Source organism: Pseudorca crassidens, chromosome 7 (genome assembly GCF_039906515.1).
Source record: "Pseudorca crassidens isolate mPseCra1 chromosome 7, mPseCra1.hap1, whole genome shotgun sequence".
NCBI lineage: Eukaryota > Metazoa > Chordata > Mammalia > Artiodactyla > Delphinidae > Pseudorca > Pseudorca crassidens.
Genome location: NC_090302.1, coordinates 102,284,859 through 102,312,434, shown reverse-complemented (window position 1 = coordinate 102,312,434; position 27,576 = coordinate 102,284,859). Strand labels below are relative to the sequence as shown.

Genomic DNA, 27,576 nt, shown 5'->3' with positions numbered 1-27,576 from the left:
ATGACTTCTGTTCTCTGGAAGAGTCCTGCTGCTTCTCATGCTAAATGTTGGGTGTGAGATAATACAACTTCTGATTTTATATTGTCCTCAAGATGCTAAATATTTATGGCTGAACTTTTAACAAAATGCATCGTTAGATAATAATAACAGGATGGACACTTAGACCCTATCTGCTGAAACAAAGTTAAGACTGCAAAATATTGTCTGCATCCTGTCATGTAAGGTACTTCAAGTGTTGGAATGAAACTGTAGGACTATTCCAAAAAATGCACATAGGCAAAAGCATCACTTTCCAAAGTTAGGATTCTCTTTCCATTTAATCTGAGACATTTGAAAAATAGAAGCTGTAACCTCTGGACCTTCGCTGCCTCCGCTCTGATCTTGGAGTCTCTTCATAGCCAGAGTGAATTTTGAATTGTGCAGTGTCTAGAAAACAGCTACTTAAAATGTGGTCCTTGGACCGGCGGCCTTAGACAGCCTTGCAGGTTGGTAGGAATAGGATCTCAGTTCCACTCCAGACCTACTGAATCAGAATCCACACTTTAACAACATGCCCAGGTGATTTATAAGCACTTGATAATGTGAGAAGTCATTATCTAGGACACATACCTATATGATGACCTCTTGAAAGAAAAAGCTCCTATGTTAGAGAAAAGCAGAATAAGAATTAATTTAAAATATGCCTCCAAGGCTTATTCTAAATGTACCAGAGACTGCAATGAATATGTGTAAGTTTAGAAGGTTTCTGCTCAATTAACTTTTCTAATAATGTGAACTGGTCAACAGGGATATAGACTAACCTCATAAGACCCTGAGTAAAACTCAATTGACTGACTGTGAGGGATTTTGTAGAACAGATTCCTACCGTGCATGAGAGATCAGACTTAACGACACCTATGAGCCCTTCTCACAAGAGGAGCCAATTAATGTATAAACCAGGCTAATGTGATGCTTTGAATCTCCAGCAAGATCATTACATGACTTGGTAAGAAGCCTTGCATTGAGGCTGCACCAACAACTTGTTTCCTTTTTTTTTTTTAAAGCACAGTTTTTAAAGCTTTACAAGAATTACCATGGTTGATTAATGGCTACATCCCTGTCTAGATTCTAGCTGAGGTTACACTTTGTAAATGTAAAGGCAACATCATTTGCAAATACCTGAACAGGGCCACAATCACACTCTTCTCCATCGTCCAACCTCTTGTTTCCACAATATGGATAATCACTTAACTTATCAGAAAATGGAATATTGAACATGCATGTTGGCTTGTAATCCTTGAGATATTGCTGGGTTTTGCTGCATTTACTGAATTTTAGTGCAGGAATGCTAGAGATAGGATGAGTTAAAAATAAAGATTAATCATATCAATGCATAGTGGTAGAACAGCTATGAAAGTTCTATGAAGAATTTAGAACAAAAAAACATACGTAAATGATAGACTCAAGGTCCATTTACCTTTTTTACTCTTGTCTCACTGTTACAGCAGAGTAGTAGCTGGGCTCTTTATTATAGAAAATGTCTTATTGAAACACAGCCAACACATACTATTTTAGTGAAAATACTCAGACTATATATCCTCCAGAATATCCTTCCTGAAGCCCATGGTTCCGACCAATTGTGCCTGCTGCTCCCATATCACTTTTTATTTGCCCCACTTGAAATAATCTATATATTTGCCTACCATCCATGCAAGAATACAAGCTTCTCAATACAGGGACTGACTCGTGTTCAAAGTTTTTAAAAATAAGCACTAGTTAACACAGTGCCTGGCGCAAAGTAGTTCTCTATAAACATTTTCTGAAACAAACTATTAATATATAGTACGCTCTTACACATCTTAGGAATGTGATATATTTCTTTTTAAGCTGAGACTTGCCTCCCTTCCATCTTCCTTTTGTTTTGACTCCTTTGTTATTATTATTGATACAATGATTGGATACAGATGGACTTTTAAAGTCTTGGATACGTTTGAGTGGGATGTTATGGTCCCCCCAAAATATTACTAATTATGTAGATAATGATGTAAAATTAGATATCAGTTACTGAGTTCTTACCCAGGAGATATCAGGAAAATTCCAGATAATAACCATATGTCCCTACAATATTGAGTTTTACTCAAAGCCACTCCCCCAATATTGAAATATATTCTCTATGTTGTTTAAGCCTCACCTTCCATCACTATCCATCACGCATTTTCCCAAAGTACAGGTACATGGGTAATCATCATGCCGCATCCCAAGGTCATGCCCCAACTGATGTGCCATTCTGCTTGCAATGGCATTTACGTCACAGGTCAAAGATCCTGATGCCAAAAAAGATGTGCATTAGAAAGTTCTGTAAGATAGTACACTACAGTACATAAAGCTTTGAACTAGTGGTTGAGAGCTGGTTTCTAGCTTCCGGTTAACTAGTATTTTATCTAAGAGGTCGTGGACTTAGTTATCTTCCGTTCTTGCACCTTAGTTTCTTCAGTTATATAATGAGGTTGGACAAGTAACCTTTTGGATGTCTCTAACACTAACACTTTGAATTTTTTTTTTTTTTGGTGCAGTCATTGTTGGTTTTATATAGACTCATTTTTACAAATAGGTCAAATTTATTAATTAAAATCCTACACAATAAAATAAACATTATTGATTGTCTTCTATTATTAGATATTCAAAGGGAGTAAAAATAAAAATATGTGAGTTTTGGGTTTCCAATTCATAGTCTCACATTAGGCGATAATGTTATACAATCATGAAGAGGCAGTTACCACTATGAAAAAAGTCAGAAGATCAGTAATGTAAAATCCAACACAGAGTTGATAGTTATCTCTGTTCTTAGTTCTATTTCATGTTTTAATCTCTATATTAATGAAAAAAATTAAATTTCCAAATAGGGGTGGGATATCAGGTTACTGTAAAAGTAAAACACCCCTAATTTGGTGATTTCATCTTACTCATATGACATTTAAAATGTGTCCTGGATGGGTTATACTGTCATAGTTGGAGTGGACAGCCTATATTAGATTAATTTGACTCTATTATGCAAAATTTTGTTTCTAAAATACCATGGGCAAAGGCGTAATCATAAAAAGAACCATAGGAATAATAAATCAGGTAGCCATTTTAATAAGTACTGGCTTTTAAGTTCAAGGTCTTACAAGACTTGCTTAAGCATAACAACAATTAGGCAGAGACACTATAGGAAATCAACCCAAACCTTGATATCTTTTTTTTTTTAAACAAATTTTGTAATGTATTTTCATAGTCTTTGTGCATATCCTTTTTTTTTTTTTCCTTTCAAACCTTGATATCTTAAAGAATGTCTTAGTGTTATTTGGGCAGCATTTACTAGAAGTGTAGTGACTTGGGAAAGGATCAGGTAAACAAGGGGAGTCAGCAGTATGTAGGTTTTAGGCTTTTTGAAAGTGAATGGTAAAGCCATCTACGTATGATATTTTCCACATAAGAACAATTATCCTTACTTGCTAAACCAGCCATCAAGTTTTATGTACATCACGTGTCCTTATAAATAACTATATTTAATATGCAAAAGAGATTTCCTAATCTTTGTAGGTTAATTTGTGTATGACATTCATATAAACTCGGAAAACACTGGTTTATCTTCATTATTTATCTATAGTTTTTAATAAAACATTTCCCATTTAATAACGGAAACATGACAGTTTCATCATGACATTTTGGTGGGAATGTATGACAGGATGCATACATGGTCCCTTTCAATAGGACACAGAAGATTACAGAAATCTAAGGTAAGCATTTTGATTAAGTAATACAACATAAATAAAACACAGCCCACCTTAACGACACTGGAGGAATAATAGGGCAGGCATATACCCCCTGAATAGGAAGTTCCTTGTGCATGTGCTTAGAGCCACTTTCCACTATGAACGAGATATAAATAAACTTGTAGTTCAGTTAACACAAACACTGAAGTGCAGTGAACCCCCCCAATGCTAGTGCCTTGGCACTGGAGTTCTGGAATTGAGGATGACCTTGGTTGATATGAAGCTCATTTTAAACCTGTGGTATTTTAGAGGCATTGAGAAAGTCAATGTAGTCTTGAGTTGAAATCATAAAAGAGTACTTTCCCCCCCAAAATAATAATAAGGTCAGAGTCCATTTGACTTGCCTTTAGTTTGCCCTACACTCAACTTTGGATAACACCACTTAAAAGACCAAAAAAGTTTAAAGTGTTCAGAGGGTAAAATGCAACATAGTGAATGGACTCAACACCACGATTAATTTGCCGTGGTGGAAAATTAAAACAAAAAAATTAATCAACCGTAGAAACTCATAGAGGATTTGATAAGTATAATCAAACATTTAAAACACTTGTCATGTGAAAACAGGTCTATTCCTGGGTTATCTAAAAAGACAGATGTACATGTGTATATTAAAGGGAGCCAAATTTCATATGCTTTCAAGAAGAATATTTAGAGTTGGACCACTTTAAAAAGAACTATCATAGGCTGAAGGGCCGTACGTAGAGTATAATAGAGACGGTTCAAATACAAGAAAGCTAGTCAGGCTAGATGACCCCTTTCAGTGTTTAACTTTTCTGATCAAGGAGATATGCTGTATTTCTTTCTTCACTACTGATATGTTTCTGTCCCTACATTTTAAAGTCATTTAGTAGCACTCCCCCATATCTCTATTTGTAGACATACTATTGGTGGTGAAGCTACTGCTCAGAGTAAGAGACACACATGGAAGTAAAAGATTGTCTACTTATACCAAGTTAATTTTCCTAGGCTAATTTATTAAGTATTTTAAGACATACATCCAAGGAATAGGCAAATAGAGCTAATCTTGCCTGCTGTGAAGGTCATGATAATATTTTACTGTATCTCCATAATTTTGGGGCACAGTAGTACGTGAATATCTGAACCCAACCACTACTCCCCTGGAGATATGTGTTGTGGACCATCCTGGATATGAAAATCAGAAATGATATTTGGAGGTCTGGTTCACTCATCAGTCTGCCAAAGGGCTGAACCTGACCTCTGACTATGGGCATTGGAAGCTTCACAGTTCTGAGTTCAGACTGAAAGTTAACATTTAGATAACGATAGAAAGCATATTTGCAGGCTATGTTTGTAGACTTTAGGAGAAATACTGGTAATATAGGTAGATGAAATAGTTAAAGTGGATACCACTCTTATATAGTAGCTTTAAGGACATCAAAAGAGATGCTAAAAGACTCCACTGCTTCAAATTTGTTCTTCCCTAATTTAACATTCCTTATGGTGACAGGACTATGTGAAACACAAAGTTGATGTCAGATCAGTTCCACCATAATTTATCATTTTCCTATAGGCTGAATAGTGTACTAGGTATTTTGAATGACAAAGTGGTAAAAATAGCCCCCCTTTTAAGGAATTAATGACCTAGTATTACAGAAAAATCCAACCCTTTACTTAGGAACATTAAAGCTGTGGCAGGTTTAATTTATCAGATTAATAATCTGTTATCTTAAGTATAGATGCTCTTGAAGAGCTGGTCTGGATGCGCACGCTCTGTTGAGGGAAAATGTCCAGAAAATGAAGTGCTTTCTGAGAAAGGGGGGTTTCGGTGCAGTGTTGAAATGGCATGGCGTGGAAGGCTGAAGAGAGTTCAAACTGGATGCTGATAAGTAAAGTAAATGGATTCTAAGGGTGCTTTGCTTACCTAATGACATTTTCAACTCTGCCCAGCAACATGAATATTTCAGGGTTTTCATTTCTGATATTAATCATTATTAGGAAGAAAGGTTATTTACAAGCTCACCTGGAAATGTTCTGTATAGCTACACATAACGTTTTTGTTCCTGTGGCTTTTATCCAAAAATCAGCTGCTTTAAAAAGTATTTTGGTTTATTTGTTTTGTTTTCTTTTTTAATAATCCACCTAAGATGTGCAGGAAAATAGAGCAGCGACATACCTGAGTAACATAACATGATCAAAATTCTTCCTCTTTTAAAGGATTATTTCTTGCCAAGCCGAAAAACGTAATAAGGTCGTTTCTATTTTAGAATCTATACCTATTTTGTCTCTATTTGTCCATATTTCAAGGCCAACTAATGTCACTTGAATGTCCAAGGTTTTATAGATCTGTTCAAAGGAGAAATAATTTTTCACAATGTCAAGTTGCAGAAGGATCCTTTATCATGGCTATATTCCTTTACATTAAAAAAAGTAATTTTAATGTGTGAAGTACATAAGCAAAAGTTTAGACCTCATTTTACAAACAGTTGTATTGAAGCAGAATGTAGAGTTGAATCGTCCAGAATACTGGGTGAATTGCCGTGACCAACAAAGAAACTTGACCAAAAACACCTGATTCTCCTTGAACTATTATAATCCTTACATACACTGGGCTCAGGATATGTCTAAAATAAATAATTTACTAAAGCTCTGAGATTATACCTGACCTGAAAATATGAATTTATGAACAGTGGCACATAATGGAATGAATGTTCTTTATTCATCTCTCTACTTAGGTCATGAGTTTGTTCTGTAGCAGATTAGAAAGTTGATATTGTTTTCAAAAACCCATAGCTTAGCTTTCATGTTTGTTCCCCATGTTTGATTTTTGGAACTACTTTGTTGTGTAAGAAATCTTATTGGGGATTGCTCAAAGCCTCAAAACAGACAGAAATAGTTGTAGCCCAAGGATTCTCACCCCTACTCCCATCTGCTTTTGTAAACACCTAGTTGATAGGTACTTTGATGCCACGACAAAAGAGTTTAAGAGTTTAAGTCATTTCATAACCGTGAGAACTATGGTTCTCATAAACTTTTTTTTTTTTTAACATCTTTATTGGGGTATAATTGCTTTACAATGGTGTGTTAGTTTCTGCTTTATAACAAAGTGAATCAGTTATACATATACATATGTTCCCATATCTCTTCCCTCTTGCGTCTCCCTCCCTCCCACCCTCCCTATCCCACCCCTCCAGGCTGTCACAAAGCACCAAGCCGACCTTTAGTTAAATCATGATCTCAAACCTAACTAGATGTCCATTCCTTTTGTCTCTGATCGTATTGTGGAATAAACCTTATGAATTAGGTCCCACCAAGCAAGATAATTTTTTTAACCTTTGAATTCTCTACATTCGTGGGTGGGCTTTAGGTCCATAAAACTGGATTCAAGTGCAAATGGGAACAATATTTGTTATTCTATGGATGTATTCTCTTCTAGTGAAAAAATATCCTATAAAATAAAGCCATATTTTATCTACAGAATGCTTGGATGGGTTTGGATATACATATTTGGAAGGTTGTTGAGAAAGAACTTTGGAATTTCTGAGACAAAAGAGGTGAAGACATGAAAGTAAAGTGAGAAAGGATGCAGTGAAATAATGAGTGTGGAGGATAAAGGGCCAGTAAGAAGAGATATGACGGGAAGAGTCAAGGACTTTTAGACTGTGCTACTTTAAATTGTTTGTGGTATGAGCCCCCAGTCTGAACTGAAAATCTTTAGTAAAAGTTCAGCAATGTGCAACAATCTTGGAGATGGGACCCCAAGGAGAGAGTTAGAGTCTTATATTTGGGTCAGTGTTAGAGGAGTAATAAAGACAATTGCAAGATATAAGAAACAGGAGAAGCAGCACTTGAGATCACCCCCAGAGCAAAGCCAGTACTGGGTGTGGGAGCTCCCCACTATGCCCAGGAAAGGGATTCATTTATATCCAAGGCTAATGGTAGCTCTCAGCCCCTCCAGTCCTGTTTGGGAAATTGAGAGTACCCTGAAGCAATTCCTCCGCCTCCTGCCCATGCTAGGGGGCTGAGACAGCCCCGCGCACTGTGGAGACTGTTTTCCAGCCCCATCTGACCCGAAGGGCTGGTGAGAACACCTGAAAGATATGCATCCCAGCGGTGCTCAAGCTGAGAGAAGGGCAGACAGAGCCAGTAGTCTGCAAGCAAAGCCAGTACTCCTATTCAGCTGGGAAACTTGGGGTCAGCTTGAGTTAAGGCAGCAAACAAAGAGCTTTACCAGTTTCAGGGCTGCTTCTCCTGCTGTGCCCAAGCAGGGAATTTAATTTGCAGCCCTGCTCATTGCTGAATATAGACTTCAGCCTGTCTGACCAGGGACCCTCACTGTGAGACGCTACATAGCCCATTCAACTGCGGAACTTGAACAGAGTTCAGCCCGTGGCTTCCCCCATCTGCGGAGCAAAACTGGTGGCCTCATCTACCCTGGGAATTCAGTGCACTCAGGTCTGATTCAGGCCCCAAACATCCTAGTGAAAAACTAGAAAAAGATCAAATGTCCTTCAGCTGGTGAATGCAAAAACCACTGATCTAAAGGAGCGATTTCTTACAGTGTCTTTCTTTGGGGCCTCTTTATCCTGGTAATGGAGCTGGTCGGAAGGAGTCAGCTTTAAAAAGATGTGTATAATTCACAGTCTTGCTTCTTTGACAGGATACTAGTTCATTTCATGTTAGACGAATTAATCATTTTAGTGAATTTTACAGAAATATTTCCCCTGATTTCTCTGTCTAAACATGGGCAATAAATTATAGCTTGAAAGACTTTTTGCTATGCAGAGGTCATGGAAGAGTGATTTAAAATAGTGGATTTGATCTACTCATGATGGGTATTCAAATCTTTGTACATTGCTTTATAAATTTTGTGATAGTGACCAATATTTGAAACTTATGTAAATATTAAGTGTCATTTACTTAGAAAACCAAAAACTTAGAGCTATGATGCATTTGTTGCTGTGATTTTTGTTTCAATGGAATTTTGCTAGACTACTTGGTGAACTGTCATGTTTTGGGCTGTCTTAATATCAGTATTACTACAAAAATCCAGCAGAGATCTATCCTAAAAGTTTCTTTCCATTTGTGTTTTTGGCTTGATTCAGACTGTATCAAATCTTACCATGTTGACAAAATTGACCATTCCCCAAACTCGATTCCTCAGTTTGTTAGGGTGATTATTCTTGCGATACTGGAAATATAGACATCAAATCAATACTCATTAATCATAGGAGTTGAATAAAAATTCAACATCATGAGATATTTCGAAGAAAAAAATTCATTGGCTTTCCTTCCAGAGGGCTAAAATATCTGGGCAACTTATGCAGAAATAACATGTTTTATATAAAGTAACTAGATATAGCAGTTTCAAAAGTCATGCTTCACCTTGGCACTACTTTAAGGTTTTCTTTATGACTCTGTTCCCTCTTCACATTAAATATATTACATTACGTTGATTTATTAAACCAACTGATAAGTGTGCTTTAGAGTCCATATTCATAACAAAACTTACTAAAGCTCCACAGCAACCATTATATTGCAAAAAACAACTTTGTCCGCACTCCTGTATCCATGGTGGCTACAAACTAAGGAGCATGTAATCAAGGACCTGGAGCCAGGGATAGGATGGAGAGGGACAAGAAATTGTGGTTTCCCCTCCTTTCTCTCCAGGAAAAGGCTAAGAAGACAAAGCAGTTTCCTGCTCCAGCTAATTTTCTATGTTGTTCTCTTCTTACAAATGGATTCCCTATTTGTACTTGTTCTCAACATTATCAGTTTAGACCTAATAAAATACACTTAATAATAACATAAGGTATCCCGTAGAGATACATGCAAGTGGTCAAGCTTCTTTTATAATAATAATTTTAAAAATGCCTTTTCTGAATGCTGCAATTATCCTATAGTTAACATTCCATTGCTCGCCTGTTATCTTAAATATCTGAATACCCCCAAAGATATTACATTAGAATCCCTTTAATTTTCATTTCCTACCCACTCCTCAACTTACTACTCATTGATTTAAATGCCACTATTCTACTGAAACTATTCCTGATAGGCCCATAAATGTCCTCTTAATCATCAAATCCATTGCATTACTAGAGTAAACCTTCATTGTTATGCACACTTTTTCTTTTGATATGTGCTGGATTGGGTTTGCAAATATTTTTAGGGTATTTGCAGTCGTATTTGTAAGTGAGATTGGCTTATAATTTTACTTTCTTGTCTGGATTTGTTATCAGTATCATCATAGGTTGTTATGGTAATGACCCTTAAGGAATCACTCTTCCGGGTATCTGCACCGATGTGTGGTTCCCTCAACCATTGATTCTAGACTTGGCCATATGACTTTAGTTAATAAGACATTTATAAGTGTCCTATAAGCAGAAGCTTGAAAAGCTCTTGTACATTGAAGCCTGGTCTCTCATGATGTTTTGATGCCCAGCTATAATACCAGAAGAACGGGCTTGTCTACTTGGGACACGTGGGCCAAACCCAACACTATGTACCAGACAAGTGGCTAAGGCCAGGTTACACCAGCCAGCCAGCCCAGTGGAAACACCAGATTACTGCAACTGTATAAATGACCCACACTAAGTTTTGGGTAGTTTGTTACACAGCAGTAGATAACTAATATGAACGTTATAATAACTATGAAATGTGTGAAGAATGTTTCCTATTCTTGAAAACAGTGTATAAAAAATGGGGTTTTCTGTTACAATAAATTTTGGTAAAATTTGTCTTTAAACTCATCTGAGCCTAGTTATTTGTCAGTAGATTGTGGACTACTTGTTTAACTTTAAAACTATGTAACATTCTTTTTGGAGTTTCCTATTTCTTCTCAAGTCAGCTTCTTAACATTGTACTACATTCTTCTACTCATAAATTTATTGGCACAAGGTTGTACATATATTTTTTAATGATATACATATAACCTTTCCTATATTTATAGTTATGTTTTTCTTTCATTCCTAATTTTATTTGTACTTCTATTTTTGTCTTAATAAGTATTGTCAGAAGTTCCTCTATTTCATTTATCTTTCCAAGGGACTAGCATTTGACTTTGTTTCTTTTTGTCTCGTGCTTTTTATCAATTTTACTCATTCTTAAAATTATTTTTCCTTCTCTTTTTTGGTTTTATTCTGTGTTTATGTTCTAACTTTTCCAGTTAGACTCTTAATTCATTAAATTTCTTTCTTTTTTAATATAAATGTTTGTCTATAAATGTCCTTCTAATTACTGTTATGCCACCTGCATCTAGAAAAATTTATCTCAACTAATGTTTTCTTTTTGCTATTATAAATATTTCATACTTTCAGATTTGACTTGTTTAGTCAATTAATATTTGGCAATGTATTTTTCTTTTAGTTTCCAAATCAATTTTCGTTTTGTAGTCTAGTTTAACAATTTTTTTGTTATACCTTCCAGTTTGGTTGTGGTTAAAAAAAAGCGGTGATCTTCTCCATATATATCTTTCCTATCTGTTTTACTTCCTTTGTGGCAAAATGTCAGTTTAATTCTTGAAAATGTTTTGTTTGAACTTGAAATGAATACATATTGTCTTTTTTCTGGTTGCAGTATACATCCATCAATTGATTAGATCAAACCTATATTTATGTGGTTCAGATCTTTTCTATTTTTGTTGAATTTTTTCCCTGCTTAGCCTAAAATTTTCTAATAGAGATGTAAAAAACAACCCTTCTTACCCTGTAACCATGTTTTTTGTTGTTGTTGTATATCTTTTTATACTCTGCTGTAAGATGTATAATCTGAAATATCGTTGGATGATTTGCAGTTCTTGGAGAGCTCATTCTTCTTTTCATTATGTTGGTTGACTCTTCCTCGTGTGATTAGTTTTACCTTGGATTATGATTATAGGGCATTTTTGACTTGGAGTCTAGCAGTTTACCGAATTTCTGATCAGTTTTTTTGTTGAAAGCTTGGCGTGGCATTTCTGTATCTAAAGAAAAGTATGTCATGCTCCACATCAGTGCAGGACACAGGCTTAGGATTTTGTTTTCTCATGCATAACATTTTCCCTGCCCATTGCTACAGGCAGACAAACAAAACGTTTCCTTTCTCTCTGCAGTTTCACTAGAGAGCTTTTCCAGTTTCCTTTCAGAGATGGGACAGCCCTTTGTGGCTCTGGGCCTTATGCAATATATTCTGTATACTGTGTGTTGTGTCACCATGCCTTTGAATTTTAGTTACTGTTTCGATGGAGATTCTCTGCCTCATTTTTAGCACTTGGAGATTTTCTGTGTTTTTTTTAGCTCAACTATAGATGGTGAACATATTTTCAATTTTTTGAATTTGTTCATCAGTTCCGTATGTTCATGATGTGGAGGGAGGTTCTATTTTGGCTTAGTCTGCTGTACTGCCAAAGGACATTATCATCTCTTATATATGCCTGTTTGGGGAAGCTAAAAACAGAACATGGAACCTGGAATGGAATTCTGATTGAAATACTTCTTTCTCTTTGTTAAAAATCACAACTATAGTTTTATAAGAATGAATGGGGAGCAAATGTTTCTCTGAAAACTTACCATGTTATCATCAGCAACAATGAACAGTTCAATATACTTTTCCTTTTCCATACTCTGGAAATTTATGGAAAATTGAATGAAGTACGGTTAATGTCTCTTATCTTAACATTTTAAGCTAAAATTTTCAAGGTGAGAAATGTTAGTATTATTGGAAGTTGACATGCAGGAGTATATCTAATAATTCTAGAAATGTAGGTAAATAAAACCCACTATATTATTAAAACGTGTGGTTCTATGCATCAGATTCTAGTAAACCTGAAACAACATTCCATATTTTATTACCCTTTTTATTTTTGTTTAGTCTTTCAGGTAAAATAAGGATTATAAACAAAGAATCATGAATCCAGTTTTTAACATTTAGGGTTTTTTTTAATTTACAAAGTAAATGCTTACTAAGTAAGCTCATGTAAAAGGACCATTTACAGTTGAGAGCAAGACATATAACTGGCCAACAGGAGTGACTGTATTCCTTCTACTCCTCTTCTATCTCCCAGTCTCCCTTTATGGGAGTGTCAATTCCAAGGAAAGATACGAAAGTTGTTATTTATAGATCTTTTATTTTATAAAACACAATACCAAGAAATTCTAAGTTTTCAGCTTTCAGTGTCATGCATTGAGGTACATGCATATGCTCTTGAATATAAACCAGAGGCATATTGTTCAAATATTTGACTGTCATTCTTTTCTGAACTAAGTGATCATTTATTTATTGATTTATTCAGTCAAAAAACCCCATCTATTAGGCATCTAGTAAGTTTCAGACACAGTCTACACCGTGGATATGTGAAGAAAATAAACACTCACACATCTTAAAGGCTAACATGTAGAGGGGATTTAAGTTGATATGAACAAGTATAGAAAAGCCTAAAATATGGAGGACTATCATTGTGCCTTCATTCTACTGGAAATTCCACCTTAACAATTAGAATATTTGGCGTGATGAAAGGGGGATAACCTGGCTTATCATCAACAGCTCCTCCCAAAAAAGTGGCAGGAAAGACAAGGAAAGAAAAGACAATATCTAAGAGAGATTTCAAGATGTAAATTTCATTCTTTCCAACCACTTATAGCCCTAATACTATAAATCTATATGTAGGATTGTAGATATGCCCCTTCTTAGAAACTGATGAGACAAACTGGGATTTGCTGTAGGGAATGAACACTTTCTGTATAGATAACAAAAACAAAAGTTTGACATTTCAGATTTCAAACAATGAAGATTCAGATTCAGGCAGCCTATACACTTCATTAATGGGGCTCATAATCTCTCTCTTGAGATCAGTAAGAAAGTAAGAGGCATTTGACTTGGGATAAAGATAATTTAAAAATAAGGCACTCACTTCCATTTTGGAGTCTTCCATGGATTTAGTATTGTCATTTGGAACAGCTGTCCTGGTAAAATTGAGCTCTGTACAGGAATAATTGGCAGGTTGCTGCATCTGGGGTTTATATTTGAACACCACATGTTCTCCTTCATCTGAATATTTCACTGGTTCAATGAGGTACCTTCGGTCACTCACCCTGAAGAACGCCCTGTGGAAATTGGGAATACAATTGTCTCTTTAAGATCTCTTTCATTTTACTGCTACATTACTTACACCATATTTCTCTGTTCCACTTTATGGAGTTTGCCTTTTCAAGGAAGGGAAACTGCAGAGTCAAGGCCTCAGGTAAGCATGTAGCCAGGTATTCTGAGAGACAAAGAGGTGAGATGGCATGTAACCTTTGACTCAATAACTTTTCTAAGAGTCAGCTCATCTGGATTTTCAGAAGTTCAACAGCCCAACCTCTCCTTTGAAGCATAGGTAGAGTAACAATTCCCACCCAGGGTTGAGGACCTCTGGCAAGTGTGAGTTCTTGCAAAAATTTTGTGAATTTTCATGTCCATCATTCATTAATTACAGAGTAAATATATGAAGGTACAGACACTATTATGTGGTAATTGTGTCATTAAAGGGTTTCTCATTCTTTAAAATTCTGGGACCTACTCAAGTAAAATCCTCAAAAATGAAGACACAGGTTTCTTGCTCTTTACTCTTTGCCACCCCACATCTTCTTCCTTTGTCCTTGAGCCCAAGATCTAGAGACAACAATATAGGCTTTACTTCTGACATTTTTTACTTTCCAGAGTCTGGAAACACTGCCTAATTTAGTAAAAAGCTGTGAAGCGTTGTGGTGTGATGCAGTGGGAATTCACAGGCCTACAAATTAGGAGGCCTGGTTTTTGGACAGAGTTCAACCACCAGCAAAATGAATGCTCAGGAGCAAGTCTCTGATGTCAGTATCCTGATCTGTAACATGAGAGGACAGGCTGGATGAGTTCCAGTCACCTTCCAACTCTGAATCCCTTGATCATATACTGAAAAACTTGTCTTGCTTAGGGCTGTGCTTTACATCTTTTTTTCAAAAATGAACATAAACAATGGGCTGGAGTGGATCCTCATGCTGAAAATATACAGTAGCTTTTTTCCATTAATTTTTCTATTTAAAGGTCTTAAAAAGAAAAGAGAAGTGAATGTCTTTGAAAATTCATAGGAAAACTCATAAAGGTAGAAAGATATGGTGCATACCTCAGACCGTTACATGTGCTGATACTGGCAGCACAATCAAATTCATGTATGATGGATCCTTGGTAAAAACAGTGATCCTAAAATAGATGAAGAGGCTACTGATGTAAGTACATGTATTGATATTATATAAATATTAATACCTACATATTTTATGTTCACAATACATCATTATTTCATTTTCACAAACTACACTTATGTTCATTTCTGCATTCACTCATGCATTCATTCACTGCATTCTTTCATCGGAAAATTTCGAAGCTACTTTAGAAGCCTTTTATTTTAATTGCATGATTACTTTGTGTGAAGCAGTGTATGAATTCTTCTCTCACAAATTTAAGAGTCTATTAGTTGATGCTAACCTCAGAAATGTGACCCTTTTCCTTTGAAATAGTACTTTTTTAATCCATCTTAAAATCCTATCAGACTACCCCTCCTGTGCTATTACTATAAATTTCCCCCAGTTGCCTATGAAATAAAGTCAAAATTTTTGATGATCGCAGAAATTAGGTCTCACTCTCCAACCACGTCCCCTCGTGGCTTTGTCTCCTGCCTCTCTGCTTCGATCAAGTTGGTATCTTTATTACTCCCTACTGGGTGTTCCATCCATGGTGATTCCGCCAAATAATTTCTCTTTCCATCAGTTCCTTATGTTCAGCTCCTGCCTATGTGTGACACTTTCCATGGTCCTGGACCGCAGACTCTCACAGACGAACAACCACTCACTGTATAAAAGAATGTTACCCAGTTTTCTTACTGTTCTATTTTACAAAGATTGCATTATGACTGAGATTTCATAGTTGATAGCTGCCTTAAACAGAGGCAATATGGTTTAAAAGTATACATTTAATAGAAGAGAATAAAGTCATCCTTGGCTAGAAGGCTGCAGTGGGCATGTTCTGTAAAGGGGAATAAATATAAAAATAGAACTCATATCCATTGGAATAATATTCATGATTAATGAACAAAGATTCATTTGGAGAATGAAGGAGAGGATTCAGTGTTGGTGCATCAGAAGGACAGGGCAAGAGGATTTGACTCCCATAAGGGTCAGTTAGATGGAAGTTTTAAACTTGTTTCATGTCTTGAAGTTTTATCCTTTAGCTTAATTACTATTCCATCATGGTACCTTATACTTCTCTGGTGTCCTGCTTTACCCTTCCTCCAGACTTAACCCCATTTTGGGTACATAGAAGTCAGTGTGGTAAAGGAAAATACATTAGCAGTCATTGATTTGCTTGTTAGGCAGTGATCAATCTCCTTTAGAGGTCAGAATGTCATAGTTTCTGTTCTAGAATCATTCAGTGATGGTAGTCAATGCAGGAGTAATTTCTGATGTAACACTTTCTGAAGCTGCTTGTAAAGCTAGGATGGGATTTAAAAATCATACGAGGAAACAATAGTTTCAGAGAAGAGACATAGGAAGGTCCCATAAGATACCATGATCTGAGGATGCTTGGTGATCTGCTCTCCTTTTGTGGAGTAGTATGTCTCACTGTAATCTGAGGCTAGGAACTGCCTGGAAAAGAGGGCAGAGAGGTAGTGAGATTCGCTTATTCTAAAAAGTTAGCAGATAAAACCTGTTATGTGAGAGTGAAGGCTCTAGGCTGCTTTCACTTCTCAGCAAGATCCTCTTATGCTAAAAGCAAATAAGCAAAATCAATCCCAGTCACATGAAAAGCCTTTCTACCTAGATTTCATGGTTTGATAAAGATGGTGAAAGATTCTGGCAGTTTTAACAAGGCATCATTTTGAGAAGAACCTAGAGAAAATATTATCTAAGTAAAAATGTTCTTGCCTTAAGCGCCAAAATTAATGCAAAAAATTGTGATGTATATGCATCATATATATAAATATATATACTATATATATTTTATCTAAATATACAGCTGTTGGGTTAATATGTATTAAGATATATGTATCATATGTACATAGATATGGATTTACTATGATTGCAAAGTTTTTACATTTTACGTGAAATTATACAATATTAACTGAATATTGTAACCTCTAAAACAAAAGCTTTAAACTAAAGCAGAGAGATATTGCTATAAAAACAATCGATAAACAAAAAGCCAGTAGATAAAAGTAAAAAAGAAATCAAATAATTCAAAGATCCAAAGAAGGGCAGGAAGAGAAAACCAGAGGCACAAAATCAGAGGCAAACAGAAATTCAATATTAAATACAACCATATCATTCATGACATTAAATGTTAATGGATTAAACTTTCCAATTAGAAATCAGATTGTCAGAATCCACTAAAAAGGCAGAACCCAACTACTTGCCATCTTACAAGAGACGCATTTTAAATGTTAAGGCACAGGTAGGTTGGCATGAAAAATAGTATATTATGGAAACAGTAAATATGTGAATGCGGAGCTAAGCTGTATTGATATCAGGTAGAGTACAGTTCCCCAAAAGACGGGCATTCCATAATGGCATAATGATAAAAGAGTAAATTCACCATAAAGAAAAAATAATAGTACATGTGTATAACCTAATAGCTAAGCTTCCAAAACATGAAGAAAATATTTTAAAAATTGAAAAGATAAACAATTCCAAATCATAATTGAATGTCTTGACATTCCTCCCTCAGCAGTTGACAGAACAGATAAACAAGTAATATAAGTAAAAATAGAAGATCTAAATAATCCTATCAACCACTTTGTCCTAATTGTTGTTTATAGAGCACTTCACCCAGTAACTGCAAAATACATATTCTTTTCAAGGTATGTTTAACAAATCAGAACATAGGTTTGGCCATAAAACAAATTGCAATACATGTTTTTAAAAATGATATCATACAAGCTTGAGAAAGGGTATGTAAAAACTACCAAATATTGGAAATTAAATAACCCACTCTTAAATAATCCATGAATCAAAGAAGAAATCTTAAAAGAAATTAGACAATATTTTGAAAGGAATGATAATAAAAATAAAGGACGTCAAGGTGTTTGAATTGCATCTAAATTAATGCTTGAAGGAAATGTCATGGTTTTAAATATTTTAAATACTATGACAAAAAGATCAAATGTTTGCATAAAAAAGTAAACACTAAATAAGTGGAATAAATTAAATAATAAAGATAATAGATGGATTCAGTGAAATAAACAGATAATAGCAATAATAAACAAATTCAAAGGGTGGTTATTTGAAAAGATCAACAAATTGATAAACCTCTTTAGATTTGTCAAGAAAAAAAAGAGGGAGAACTCAGATTACCAGTATTAGAAATTATAAAAAGGTTATCATTAAAGGTACCACAGATATTAAAAGAATAATCAGAGAATATTATGAAATAATTTATACCAAAAATTTGACAACATACATGAAATATACATTTTCCTTGTAAATTACAATTTAAAACTGACATAAAATGAAATAGAAAATCTGAATAACCCTCTCAATAAAATTGAATTTGTAATCATAAAACCTCCTCCACACACATACACACAAAAAGTCCCTCAAGGCACAGGTAGTTTCATTCGTGAATTCTATTCAACAATCTAAAAATAACATTCTTCAGAAAATATAGGAAGAGAGAACACTTCCCAATTCATTTTTGAGAACACTTCCCAATTCACCTCTTAATATTAAATATGTGACAAAGACATCACACACACAAAACTAAAAATGCAGAATAATATCTATCGTTAACATGGTGTCAGAATCCTTAAGAAAATCTTCGTGAACTGTATACAGCAAAGAGAGTTTTATCACAGGGATGCAAGTATGGTTTAACATTCAAATATCAATCAGTATAAATTACCATATGGACATTTCAATGGATACAGATGAAATGCTTTCAGTAAACTTCTCAGGAAGCTATCTTAATCTCATAAAGTACACAAATGACAAGTCTATTGGCAATATAATATTAATCATTCAATATTTATCACTTTTCCCTTAAGATCAGGGATACTGTAATATTGCCAACTCTTCTATTTCTACTCAGATTGTACTGGAGTTCCTAGCCATTACAATAAAGCATAGAAATAAAAGGAATAATGACTAGAAAGAAAGATATACAACTGCCAATACTTGCTGATGAAAATCTCTAAGTAATCTATGAAACAATAGATAAATCCGTAGATTAAGACCTCACAATAGAAAAATGAAATAATAAAAAACAATTCTGCTTACAAGAGCACTGAAAGCATTAAATATGTAGAAATACATCTAAGCAAAGACATCTGAGAGCTGTACACTGTAAACTACAAAACATTGTTGATAGAAATTAAAGATCTAAATTAATATAGAGATGCAACACGAAGACTCAATATTGTTGATATCAATTCTTTTAAATTCATGTATAAATTCAGTAAAATCACAACCAAACTTCTAGCAGGCTCTTTAAAAAATAAAAATTAACAAGTGAGTTCTAAATTTTATAGAGAAATGCTAAGGATCTAGAATTTTTTTTAATTCTGCAAAAGAAGAGCAAAATTATATAAGTTACCCACATTGGCTTTTAGACTTACTTTAAAGCTGCAGTAATCAAGACAATGTGGTCATAGCTTGGGGATTGAAAAGGAGGTGAACAGAATAAAATAGAGAACTCAGAAATAGTCATTTGCTTTTGGTCAAAGGTGCAAAAGCTATCCAATCCAAAGAAAGGCAATTCAACAAAAGGCTGGCTATGTATATGCAAAACCAAGAACCTTGACCCACCTTCAAATTACACACACACACACACACACACACAAACACAAACACAAATTCAAGATGATAATAGACCAAAACTAAAAGCTAAAACCCTGAAAACGTTAGAAAATTTAGTAAATTGAAATTTCTTCAAAATTATAAATTTTACTTTTTAAAAGAATATTAAGAAAATGAATATAAAAAGTAACAGAATGGAGAAAACAGTTAACAAGAAATATATCTGACAAAGGGCTAATCTCCAAATTGTATGAAGATCTTCAACTCAGTAAAGGACAATTAATCCAATTAAAAATGGGTAAATATTTAAACAGACACTTTACAGAAGATATACAAATGGAAAATAATCACATAAAAAAGTTTTCAACAGGGAACTGAAAACTTATCCAAAATGAAATATCACCACAAACCCACCAGTATAACTAAAATTAAAAAGGGGCGAGAACACAAAATGACAAAGAGGATTTGGAGCAACTAGAATTCTCATACATTGTTCACAGTATTTTGGAAAATGATCTGACAATTTTTTATAAAACTAAACATATACATACCCTGTGATCCAGAAACTTCACTCCTTGGCATTCACCAAGGAGAAATGAAAACATATATTTATAAAAGGACTATACAAGAATGCTCATTCAAGCTTTACTCATGATAGCCAAGTGTGGAAACAGCCAAGGTCTCCATCAATAGAATGGATAAAAAAATGCTAATGTGTATATATATATATATATGTGTGTGTGTGTGTGTGTGTGTGTATATACATATATATATGTATATACACACACACACACACATATATATATATACATATACATACACATCATGGAGTAGTACTCAGAAAGGAAAAGAACCACACTTCTGATACATGAACTACATGAATGAATCTCTGTCTATGGAATGCTAAAATAAAGAAGCCTTACACAAAGGGTACATGCAGTGTAAATCTATTTATAAAAACTTCCAGAATGGACAGAATAATCTATGATGAGTAAAATCTCTGTGAACAGGTTTTGAGAGAAGTTGACTAGGAAGGAGGAGGAGGAAATTTTCTGAGTGACAGTTCTTTTATAATTCACTTGTATAGAAATTTGGGTAACACAGGTATGTGCATTCATCAAAATTCAATGCATGTACACTTGAGGTTGTGCATTTCATTGCATGAAGATTTTACATCGAAAGAAAAACTGTCAACACATATTAAACTCTAATGATATGCTTGCTGAAGTACTTAGGGGGAAGTATACTAATGTCTGCAATATAATTTGGTATGCATAAAAATAAGATGGAAGATGGATGGATGATAGAGGAATGGATAGACAAAGAAATATGATATAAAATAAATATAGTGAAATGTTAATGAGCATATTTGTATTTGTATGTCTTGATGGGATTATGGGTATATGTTTATTCATTTATTCAACAGTGGTGCACAAGATACAGGTCACTGCCCTCAAGGAAGCCACAGCTTGGCAAAGAAAAAATCAAGCAAATGTAATTGGGTATTATAAGCATCATAATACGAGAAATTCAGTGACTGTGTGAGAGATATTGAAAAGAGGGGTCAGGGGCAAGGAACAGCACGTGCAAAGGCCCTGAGGTAGGAAGAAGCTTGACACATTTGAAGGACAGAGAGAGGTTTAATATTGCCAGAAAATCAAGTGTAAGTTGAATAGAAATGAGAAACGAAAAGTTAGGAAGGAGTCAAATCATGTACAGCCCACTAAGTCACTTAAGAGGATTTGGACTTTAGCCTAAGAGCAAAGAGAAGCAAAAGGTTTAGGCAGAAGAATGCAGAAGTTGGTCTGGTATTTTAGATGGCTTGCTTACTGTGGATAATGGATCAGCAGAAATCACGACTGTAGGCAGAAAAAGAATTTACAGGTTATTGATGGTGTACAGGTGATTTGAGCAGGGGAGTGGCTGCAGGGATAGTGACGAGTAGATGATTCCAAAGACTATTTACATACTAGAATCTTCAAGGCTTAGTGATTGCTTGATAGAGGAGGCAAAAGAAAAGAGTCAAGGGTTGCCCCAGGTTTCTGGTTTGTTTAACTTTTTCACCACTGAAAGGTGGATCTTTTGAAGGAGGGGCAGCTTTGAGGGAGGAAGAGGGGAGGTTTGTGTTTGTTGAATGTGAGGAACGCATTAGTTAGGACTTTTTTGATTACAAGTTTAATATAAAATTAGAACTTTATTGTAAAGATGCAGAATTCATAGATGGCCAGACAAGAAACTAGGTGCTCAATCAAATAAGAAGGGTTGAATCCCATCTTACGACATAACTATATGTATAGGGGTGTGTGTGTGTGTGTGTGTGTGTGTGTGTGTGTGTGTAACAAGATGTTATAATGGGACTTTTGAAATTTCAGTGCTTGAATATGGATTTTATATTAGCTAATATAATGAAACTGTTAATATTGTTAAATGTGATAATATTGCTTTTCATCTTGTCATTCTGCTGTCAGTAAACAACATTTTCACTTTTTTTATTTTAGAATTATATTTATTTTTGTTTAATTTTGAATTCATTTTAATTTTAGAAGCATTTTAGATTTAGAGAAACATTGGATAGACAATATAGAAAATTCCCATGGACCCCACAACTCAGGTTTTCCGGTTGTTAACACCTTATATTACTCTGGTATATTTGTCACAACTAATGAACCAAGATTGATATTATCAATTAAAGGCTACATTTATCCAGATTTCCATAGTTTTTGTCTAATGTCCTTTTACTGTTTTAGGATTCCATCCAGGACACATTATATTTAGTTGTCATTTCTCCTTAGGCTCCTCTAGATTGTGATAGCTTTTCAGACTTCTGTTATTTTTGATGACCTTGACAGTTTTGAAGCATACTGGTCAGGTTTTTTGTAGGCTTTCCCTCAATTTCGGCTTTTCTGATGTTTTTCTCATGTTTAGACTGGAGTTATGGAGACTTGATAGAAAACAAAATCAAGTGCCACTTTTCATCACATCATATAAAGAGTACATGCTGTCAACATGACTTATTACCGATGTTACCATGGACTGCTTTGCTGAGGTAGCATTTGTCAGCTTTCTCCACTGTAAAGTTATACTTTTTCCTCCTTCCATATTATTCTGTCCACTCCTTGAAAGGAAATCGCTATGCACAGCCCATGCTCAAAGGGTAGGGCTCCTCCTGGCGGGGACGGGGGGCACGTTTCTACATCAATTTTTTGATTCTTCCTTATGGGAGATTTGTCTATTCTCCCTCATTAATTTACTTGTTCAGTCTTTTATTTATATCAATATGGGCTCATGGATATTAACTGATACTTTGTGTTATGGTCCAAAACCATGTTATTGCCTTTGTTGCTCAAATTGTCCTTTTGGCCACTGAGAGATCTTTCAGCTGGCCCCCTGTGTTCTCTTGACATATTCCCATCAATGTGGGTTTGGGTTTGTTTTTTCGTTTGTTTGAGAGCTTCCTTACTTTCTAGAACTACAAGATGCTCCCAACTCATTTTGTAGATTTCGTGCCCTGTCCAGGCTCATCTTGTAGATTCATATTGGAAATTTTCATATTAGTCTGGATTAAGTCTTAAGACAATAGTCTCTTAAGACAAGAGACTAGTTCTCTCTTGTTTCTATAAATGTACTGCCCATTCCTCTAAGGTCTACCCACCATTAATATATTGGATTCCGTTTCTTCTTGTCCCCTAGCCCCAATATCATCATTCTGGCAAGTTCTTTCTCGAGACTGAATACTCTCAATTAGTATATATACAAATATGCTGCCATTTTTATCTTTTCAAAAAGCATTTCTTCTTTTACATCACCCTACCTTCCACCCAGCTACTACTGCTTTCCTGACTTCTTTTAATAGCACAGCTTCTTGAAAGATGAATGTACAGTTCCTCTCTCCCCATTTGCTCTTGAAATTACTCCAAACATACTTTTCATCCTTTACTCAATGACACACTTCTTGTCAATGTTACTGCTGATCTGCACCTTTGCCAGATCCAGTGGTCAATTTTCAATCTTCACTAACTTGACCTTTTACAACCTTTGACACTGTTGATGACTTTCACCTTTTGAAGAGTTTAGCTCATTTGTGGATCTCCTCCGTGCTTATTCACTGCTTCTTCTTAGTCTCATTTGTTGCATCATCCTTCCCTCCTCAGTATTTAAATACCTCAGATATCCAGGGCTCGATTCTTGGAATGTTATATACAGTCACTAACAAGGTGGTTCTCAACCAAACTAATGGCTTTTTCTTACTCTGGTACCACAAATCTAGCAGTGCCTTGCATATACACACTGTATTCAATATAAATTGGTTGAATGAAATAAACCTAATTTGCAACATGATTATTATCTGGCTACATCCACGTGTGTTTCTAAAAATTTTGAACGTAATTGAAACAACTTTAATCCAAATGAGCATCTCTACCAGTAGAGTTTCTGATAATCTTTCAGGTCATTACCAGAGATAGTTGAAGACTGATGGGCGTACTCAGCATATCTGACCCATCACCAAACAAATACTCATCCACATATCAAATGGAACTTAGCAGCTTCATTCACAGTGACAGTTAAAGAGAGCATTTTAAATTGGGTGATAGGTTGGAACTATATTGAGCTTGCCTTTATTACAGTCTGAATTGTGGAAACTAGAATAAACAATGTTTAAAATACCAATTGTGAAATCCCAATTATTTATGGTGTCATGTTAAAGGATAAGGCTTAAAGGCATTTGTCTGATGCCTTTAGTTATGGCTGAGCTAACTTTCTAGCATGTCTATAAGATTAGAGATGTGACATTATCCATGGCTAATCCAGGTGAAACAGCCAACAACTTTCAAAGAAGAAAAATTTTTGGAACTTACTTCATGACCCATAATCAATAAGTGAAAAGCAGACATTAAGATAAAATTTCTGCATGGCTCTGTGTTCTTATTATACACTAGTGCTTTTTTTGAGGGGAAAAGAAACTTTATTTTTTCTCATAAAGCTCTATCAAGTGACTAGTGTGGAATAGTGCAATATTATAATATAACTGGTTTATAATTTATTCTCACTCTCAGGTCACAGCTTTCTGTGTTTAAATTAACATCATCACTAAAGTATATAAAGCTTTAGAAACAAACAGTGATCCCTGAAGCAGATTTCTGTCAAAGTGGCTCTGGGAAGTCTGCTTATCAGACAAAAGCAGATTTTAAAAATTAGACAAATATGAGAACGTTCTGTCCGCTCATATCTTAGCTGCAAATTAGTGAAGCAACCTCTCATAGGAGGTTCTCCAATCGAATGCCATCTTGGTTTCAGGGAGGGGTTTGGAGGTTGTACGTTCTTGTGTCCAATCCTTATCATTACTAGGATCACCCTTTAACAAGCAGTGAAGCAGTATGTGTCTTGGGGGCTTCCCAGCTTTGTGAAGCGCATGTCTACTTTCTCCCTTTGACCTCCCTCACAATCCAGGTACCCCTTCAGACTTGCCGTCCTGAGCATCCTTCTCTCTTTCTTTCCCTCAGTCCACCTCCCCCTCTCCTAGCCAGCAACTTAGAGAGCAATCCCTCACCCCTTCTTTTTTTTTCCTTTTTTTTTTTTTTGCGGTATGTGGGCCTCTCACTGTTGTGGCCTCTCCCGTTGCGGAGCACAGGCTCCGGACGCGCAGGGTTAGCAGCCATGGCTCACAGGCCCAGCCGCTCCGCGGCACGTGGGATCTTCCCGGACCGGGGCACGAACCCGTGTCCCCTGCAACGGCAGGTGGACTCTCAACCACTGCGCCACCAGGGAAGCCCCCCTTCTTAAGGACTTAACAGAGTGAATTCACAATAGTGGAGGCCCAGGAAGCATGACAGATGATAAAGAATATATTCTAAGTCAGAAACGGCGGCGCACTCTGCAGACTCAAAATGCTTATTCTTGTATGTCCTTTGCCAAGAGAAACATGAAGAAAAGGGGCAGTAAATTCAAGTGAATGAAGAGAATGAAGTGAATAAAAAAAAAATCTTATTCAAATTACAATAGAAATGGCAAAAACTTCACACAGAAATACTGGAATAAAGGTTAGCGTTTTCTGTCTGACTTTAAAAGAAATATCATTATGAAGTACTCCAAAACCACGTTAATTAAGGGGAACTTGCAATTCTTTTTGTAGAAGCTAGTTTCAGCCCATTAATTGTGTTTTAAGTGCATTGAAAAGAACACTAGATTCAAAATCAGGAACTCTGTGTTCACCTGTGACTAATTCTGCTACCTCTGCCAAATCACTTATTTTCTGGGCCCCAGTGCCTTATTTATAAATTGGGAATATCAGATTATTTGATCTTTAAGATTTTTTTTTAACATCAGGATGCTGTGTTTCCATGCTTTTACTGAATTTTTTTCTCCTTTCCCAAGACCTCTTCACTGTAAGTAGAAATTTTGACTTGATAGAATAATGACAAGTTCGGAGTTTTTTTTTTCATCATTACCCTACTTTCCACAAATTAATATGCATAGTAAATGTCATGTTATAAATGCAACAAGAGCCATAAAAAAATTGACTCACTCTGCTACCCAAAAGGACAAGGTTATTCCTGGGGAATGGCAGACCCAGACTAAAAAGAGTGCATAGAAATTTCACCTCTTAATTCTGAAAGTCACATTACTTAACTAGTGACATTGAACAAATTACTTAATATTCCTAGAGTTTTGGTTTCCTCGTGGCAAATTAAAGATAATAGTGCTTCCTACACAAGATCACTGTGTAGATTAATAAGATAATTAATGAATAGTGCATAATACATATACGACTCTCAATTTTGTTGAAGGGTTGACATTATTTCTCACCTTCAATTTAACTGTTTCATAAGAGCTTTAGGGAATACACTAACTTCGGTAAGGTCAAAATGTTTAAACAACATAGATTTAAAGCCAAGTGGTGACAGGGTATGAAATGAAATGCAATTAGATTTTCTCCAGTTGCATAAGTGATAGCATTCATGATCCTATCCATAAGTCCAATTCCTACAGAACTATGTCACACCTTCACTTCACTCCTCAACAAGCTGTAATTTTCATTTTTAAACAATTTATAGTAACTCTCTTGATCTCTCATGCCCTTCCAGAAACCTTGCTATTTTCCTTTTATAGCAAAAACTTCTCAAGGAGCTATCTATAATCACTGTTCTCAGTTCTTCATTCTCTCTTTAAGCCACTCCAGTCAGGTACAAGAGACAATCTCTTTTGTACCCACTACTGTACTGAAATTACTCATCAAGGTCACCAATGATCTCCATATTTTAAATTTGTGGTTAATTTTCAGTCCCAATTTCATTTCTTGGTCATATTCAATTTGTCATTTGACCCTCTCTTTTTTTTTGATACACTATCCTTACTGGAAAGGAAGCCCTGCTTTTTCTCTCTCGTTAGATGCTTTTTTTTTTACTTTGATTCACTCATTTCTCCACATATCCCAGACCTTTAAACATTGGAGGGTCTCAGGTCTCACTCTTTGAACTTATTCTCTTTTCTGTCTATACTTATTCCCTTGGAGATCTCAACAAATCACATGTCTTAAAAACTATTGCGCTGCTGTTGATTGCCAAATTCATAGGTCCCAGAATTATTTCCTTGACTCCAGTTGTCCGTTTGGCATCTCCATTTTGATGTCTAGTGAGCATAACAAATCCAGTATACACAGAAACAAAACTCCTGATTTTCATCCCCAAAACTGCACCTCCGCACATCCCGCTCATCTCAGGAAATGACAATGCTGTCAATCAAAATAGCTACTCAAGCCAAAGACCTTGATGTTGGCCTGGGCACCTCTCTTTCTCTCACATTCCATAGACCATCTCTCAGGAAGCTCCAAAAGCTCTTCTTTCAGAATATACTCTGCGTCTAATCTTTTCTCATCTCCTCCACTGCTACCACTCTGAGCAAATCCACAGTCTGTTTGTTACTACAGTAACCTCCTGACCAGTGGTTTCACCATGTCTATCCTTGCCTCTCCCTCGTAGTCTCTTTTCCAAAAGTAGTTAGTGATCATCTTAAAATGGAAGCAATGCCACGTCAATTCCTGTGTTTGGTATCCT

At 35.5% G+C, this 27,576-nt stretch overlaps 1 protein-coding gene across 1 annotated transcript in view; it reads right to left on the bottom strand.

Moving 5' to 3' along the window:
• The window catches only part of ADAM7 (ADAM metallopeptidase domain 7), a 45,773-nt gene extending 18,545 nt beyond the window's left edge, over positions 1 to 27,228 (bottom strand). Inside the window, 10 exon segments of the mRNA XM_067745499.1 lie at positions 1,159 to 1,327; positions 2,171 to 2,303; positions 3,799 to 3,890; positions 5,929 to 6,098; positions 8,875 to 8,943; positions 12,296 to 12,349; positions 13,636 to 13,828; positions 14,866 to 14,942; positions 16,303 to 16,420; positions 27,044 to 27,228. Coding sequence (XP_067601600.1) covers positions 1,159 to 1,327; positions 2,171 to 2,303; positions 3,799 to 3,890; positions 5,929 to 6,098; positions 8,875 to 8,943; positions 12,296 to 12,349; positions 13,636 to 13,828; positions 14,866 to 14,942; positions 16,303 to 16,420; positions 27,044 to 27,228 — 1,260 coding nt within the window.
• Positions 27,229 to 27,576: the final 348 nt, after the last annotated feature.